The following is a 6,000-nucleotide window of genomic DNA, read 5'->3' as shown; positions in this document are numbered from 1 at the left end:
CGTGTGCGGTTCTCTCAACCGTGACGCGTACACTTGAACTCTATGCCTATTACCATTATTCCCAGTTAGATAAGAAAATGGCCAATTAAATGGGGATTGTTTATAGGTAATATGTGGTTAAACAATATGTGTTAACAGGCTTATGTATCGCCTTGATATTATAAAGATAATCAGTACACACGCATCGTGCGCGCGAATGTAAACAATGTGCACCTGATATACAGGTATGGTCATATATACAATCAACAGGTAAAGTGACTAGAAATATTACAGATGAAAAACAACTATGTACATGTCGTTAACTAACAATGTTATAACAAATATAAAAACTCACCACAATCTGTAGTTTGTGCTTGCTTACACCTTCTCAAAAACAGATTGAGCAAATCTACTTGTGGCTACTCATGGCTACCTGTTGATCTCTAATTGAAACCCGTAGACGGATGACCAAACTCCGGCTTAGTAAAATAATATTTCAATTACCCATGTTATCAATGAAATTAGGTTAACATTAACAAAAATATATATTAGTGATAGTGATCATGACAAAATCAAGCATACGAAGTTAATTATTTGAATGGTTTCAGTTAAACAATAGATTTATTTTAAGTTAACAAAATGACTAAACGCTGGCTGATACCTGTCTTTTGCAAATTACCGAGTACCGACACCCGACTTCAAAGCCGCTCAATTTTATCATTACACTGCAACGAGTTTTTTTGTTGATGTACATCAAAGGATCAAATCAGTGTACTTGTATCATCCACAAGGTGGTGCGTACGGACCTCCAATTTCGTCATAACATATTTCAAGCGTGGAAAGAACGTTATTGAGCATAACCCTTGACATTTCGAGGATTGGTGTACAGCTTACTGAACTGAATATGTTTGTACTCAAATGTTGATTGATAGTGAAAGATTGCGTTTCCGTTGATTTTAGGCAATATTTCATTATACGAACAAATGGAAATAGCTTATTTTTTAAAATTAATAAATACTCTCTTAATTGGCTATACCAAAATTATGTAAATCTTATTCATGCGATTAATGCACGGATAAAACAAATCGTTTTGATATTTGCATCTAATTCAAATGAATATAAAAAAAATATTTTACACAATATATATACGGTCCAATCAATCAATAACAAAGCAACCTAAAGGCCTATCCTTGTTTTCTGGTTATCGGACTTAAATGCTCGTTTCTAAGCCACTATAACTCGTGACATGAGGGCAGATAGTACGGAAGTATTACACACTTTCTTAGTTTCTCAGTTGTGACATATGATTGGTATCTGATGAAAACAAAATGGAAAAGCGCAGACTTGAAAAGCAATAATTTGACCTGAAGACCAAATGGATGTATACCGTAGACGCTTAACCAACAAACTACAACAACAATGCATTATGTCAAAAGATGCTGTTTTACCCAGAGGAACATTATCATTATTAAATGCCAATCAGCCTTTGTTACACTAGGCACAATATGGGCCAAACACTGTCCGGTCAAGCGACTGCAGATTATGAGTGGTATGGGAAAGGGGCACATTATAAATATGCTGTTTTCTATCAGGCCAGTTGAAGAATAACAACGACTCGTGATAGGAATGACCATTGGAAGCACCAACTACCACACTCTGTAACTAGGGAACTACCACACTCTGTAACTAGGGAACTACCACACTCTGTAACTAGGGAACTACCAAACTACCACACTCTGTAACTAGGGAACTACCACACTCCCACACTCTGTAACTAGGGAACTACCACACTACCACACTATGTAACTAGAGAACTACCACACTACCATATTCTGTAACTAGGGAACTACCACACTACCACACTCTGTAACTAGGGAACTACCCCACTCTGTAACTAGGGAACTACCAAACTACCACACTATGTAACTAGGGAACTACCACACTCTGTAACTAGGGAACTACCAAACTACCACACTATGTAACTAGGGAACTACCACACTACCACACTATGTAACTATGGAACTACCACACTATCACACTATGTAACTAGGGAACTACCACACTCTGTAACTAGGGAACTACCAAACTACCACACTCTGAAACTAGGGAACTACCACACTACTACACTATGTAACTAGGGAACTACCACACTCTGTAACTAGGGAACTACCACACTACCACACTCTATAACTAAGGAACTACCACACTCTGTAACTAGGGAACACACTACCACACTCTGTAACTAGGGAACTACTAAACTACAACACTCTGTAAATAGGGAACTACCACACTACCACACTCTGTAACTAGGGAACTACTACACTATCACACTCTGTAACTAGGGAACTACCACACTACCACACTCTGTAACTAGGGAACTACCACACTACCACACTCTATAACTAGAGAAATACGTCCGTTAACCCCTGAAGTAGCTTTTGCAATCTTGATACACACTCGTCAATCATCTACATAGATTAATTACATGTTTACTTATACAGAAAGTCGGTTTTGCAAGTGTATCTTACCCTAGCCGTGTCCCGATCATACTTTACTTCACTGAAGTAATAGCAGGAAACTTGGAACTCCTTCCACTCTTCCTCATCATTAAACGGACAACTAGCAGCTTGAAATAACAGAAAGTGGACACGTTTCATAATATAAAACTTCAGTCATTATTGATTAAAAACTAACCAGTTCGTTACTAAATTTTGAAATGTATTTAACTAAAGGGGACTGATACATCGCCCTTTCTGTTTCAACAGTAGTTAAGGCTAATTTAGATTTCCACCTAGCTCACCGATGAGTCCTAGATCGAAGGACAAAACAACTGTATGGTACAGTGTAATTGATGTTTGGCATACTGTATTTATTATAAGATTATAATGGTGCTACACACGTGTGTGTTTTATGTTCACAAAAGAATACACAAATATCTTAAACTTAATACAATACCATACACCCTAAAATACAAATGAAAGGGTGGACCCATAAACACAACATGTAAATATACTGTACAGTGCAAATCAAATGGTTGCTCACAAACCTTCATTCCGGATATTTAGATAATATACTAAATAGCAAATTATATACGTACTAGCTCATAAATAATTACAACTATCTGAACAAAAGGAGTAACACAACTCCACGGTGTGATACCTTTCATACAACCACAGGGTTTTTGTTATTTTACATAATGTATTGATATTTATTTAGCATTATATAGAGCTGACAGTCATGTCCTGTCATTATCCATTCCTACGACAGTGTAAGGATCTGTGTATAAAAGGTATATTATTTAATTTACTGCACTCGTGTCACAGCTTATTAGTCCAGGCCCTGATCATGGATATAACACACAGGTATAGTCTGTATCAGTTGGCACTGTCAGCCCAGGCCCTGATCATGGATAGTAAACAGATATATTCTGTCTCAATTTGAATGTAGCAATAAACATATATTTTATACATATATACTACGTACTGAGTGTGATATTATGTCCAGGAAGGCCATAACCTTACACTAACTTAAACGATACTTGAATAGTATCTCTCTTTTCAAAGATCCTTTATTCAGATTTTACCAATACATTTAAATCATATTCGAACAGTTAACCATGATATCTCTAGGATCAAGTTTTACTATAGATGAAGGACGTGGGGCTTGGGGCGTTATGGGGCATTTTCTTTCCTGGAGCAGATTTCTTTTATTGTACATGCCTTTTTACGAAATACCACTAGTAAGACTATGTTTAAATGCCAATATTTATTTGGTCGTTTGTTAATTTGCCTCAAAATGGCCAATTAGCAACGTTAAAAGCACACGATATTCGTGCATTTTATTGTGAAAAATGTGAATTTATATATATCTTTGTTACGCCTTATCTCCTATACTTGAAATCTCATATTTGCGTCCTTCGTTTATCTCATTTTACGAATATATAACTATTAATGCTAAATCAACGATGGGGCCAGAAACCCTTTACGCATCTAGTCCTTTAACAATAAATGTATAAAGTATTTTACTAACCTGCTACTGCACACAGACTGGATACTACGACCAATATTAAATACTCGTTCATTTTGCTGTAAACGGCATGGAAGTCGTACTCTCACATGTGTTGTTAAGCTATTTCAGTATGAGAACTAACACTTACATTCACGTCACAAATATATATTTAAAAACATATCCCATAATTCAGCTGATGTAGATATCAACACATTCATTGCAGGAAAACAACACCTGACCTTTCCATTATGAAACGTGCAGGTCATATAATTGTATTATCTATTAGATTTTTGTCCTGTAATATGCTAGTTATATTTGATTACTATTAATGACACTTGTTTTCGTTGATTCCTATTCTCGATAAGCTGTAATCATATAACAAATTGTCTCTTTAATTTCGCTTTAAAAGTTTTCTCTTTTTTTTCAGATGACATTTCAGCCGTTTTATAATAATAATGAAACTATTAATTTTACGGTCCATAAATGACGACAGTATATCCAAAAGTCCAATTAATTTGACAAATTATCCCTATGTAGCATAAAATCTTGCTATATTTCGGTGTAAAAGCCATTAAATTTAGATAGAAGTATCAATATTTAAAATATAGTTTTTCAAGAGACTTTATATATTCTTGAACAAACGACAGTACGGGGTTCAAAATTATATCTCGTCCAGATATTGTTAGTTCAATTAAGAGATATTATAAAGAAAATTTATAACGAAATTCCATATCTACTAAAATTCATCATTTTCAGTCGAAATATATTAAGCTCATGTATCCCAGTACATGTATAACACTCCTGCTTTTCTGTCAAGGACAAACGCTTTCTGCTTCTTAGAGGCTTCCATTTCTGTGAAATTACCTTTTCGGGGCGTTTGGAAGCGAGTAATTAAAAGTAGTAAGCCATATTTTACATAACTAGTTACATTTATGGGTTATTTTGATACGATGAAATATAAAATTCAAAGCGTCAAAACATAAGGACACTATCCGAAATACCACATATCATCATAAAAAACCGGCGGCGAAGCTGCACTGCATGTGGCACAATGAAGATTTCTCGCATTTTCATATCTCAACTCGAAAAAAATATGTAGTTAATCTAAGATAAATCGTGAATATAAAGGTACTTAATTTTCAAATTGTATGAAGACAATGTTTGCAGAGCGTCTTTTACAATATAAATATTAACTAATTAACGTAAACATGATAACCAGCCATCTAGAGTTTTGGGCCGTTTTCCTTCCTTTCCTCCCATTCATATTTTATCTCAAAAACCAAATTGTTTCCATTAAAAATACATAATGTGTGTCCTGATGTGTAAAGACCGTTGTCATAAATGAGGACGCCATAAAGCATTGTAATGAAAAGATTGGCATACGAAATCATTTCAGGGTGTTACCTACAAGCCTAACATGTTTAATAACTTAAAGCAGGTTTACCATACGAGTCGTTAGTGGGAATACCGATATCTGTTGTGAAAAAAATATCTTTATTCATGGTAGACACTGAAATATGAATACGTTCAGGATGACGATTATTACATTTGGTCAATGTGTAAGTCTAAGACCCTCAAATTGAGAATCCTACCAAAACAATCCATTACAGATGTATGTACACCTAACTGATAGAGAAGATTAGATACCCTGTCCTGTCGTCTCATTCTCCTGGAAAGAAAAACCAAAACATACGTCTGCATTCGACCTGAAAGCGACCACAAAGGAAATTTGGAACATTGGATTCTATACATGCCAATGAAGAAATAAAGACCACAATGTTTGCATCATCCGTGTTGCTTGTCGCGGGGATAAAGAACGAAATATTTGTGAAAATATTTGACCAAACATAGCAGTGTAAGTTTGTATTCCCTCACTAGGTAACATTAAAAGACAAGGCTGATCAAAAACTGGAGTTAAACAACAAAATAAAACCTTTGGGGGAGTCCGTGTCTTGGCTAACCGTTCTTCAAACCGAGGGAAAGGCAAATCACAGAAAGGTGAATGGTTGTGTA

The 6,000-nt window shown here is 35.4% G+C and overlaps 1 protein-coding gene across 1 annotated transcript in view; it reads right to left on the bottom strand.

Moving 5' to 3' along the window:
- LOC110463511 (collectin-12-like) overlaps positions 1–4,152 on the bottom strand; it is a 10,398-nt gene extending 6,246 nt beyond the window's left edge. Inside the window, exons 1-2 of the mRNA XM_021518152.1 lie at positions 4,009–4,152; positions 2,508–2,605 (exon numbers count right to left, since the gene is read on the bottom strand). Coding sequence (XP_021373827.1) covers positions 2,508–2,605; positions 4,009–4,060 — 150 coding nt within the window. The 5' untranslated portion in view covers positions 4,061–4,152. The remainder of the gene's footprint in view (positions 1–2,507; positions 2,606–4,008) is intronic.
- Between the last annotated feature and the right edge of the window lie 1,848 nt (positions 4,153–6,000).

This window comes from Mizuhopecten yessoensis, unplaced genomic scaffold, assembly GCF_002113885.1.
Source record: "Mizuhopecten yessoensis strain PY_sf001 unplaced genomic scaffold, ASM211388v2 scaffold10913, whole genome shotgun sequence".
NCBI classification, from domain to species: Eukaryota; Metazoa; Mollusca; class Bivalvia; order Pectinida; family Pectinidae; genus Mizuhopecten; species Mizuhopecten yessoensis.
Note: the sequence above shows the minus strand (reverse complement) of the source record. Positions and strands in the feature narration are given on the sequence as shown.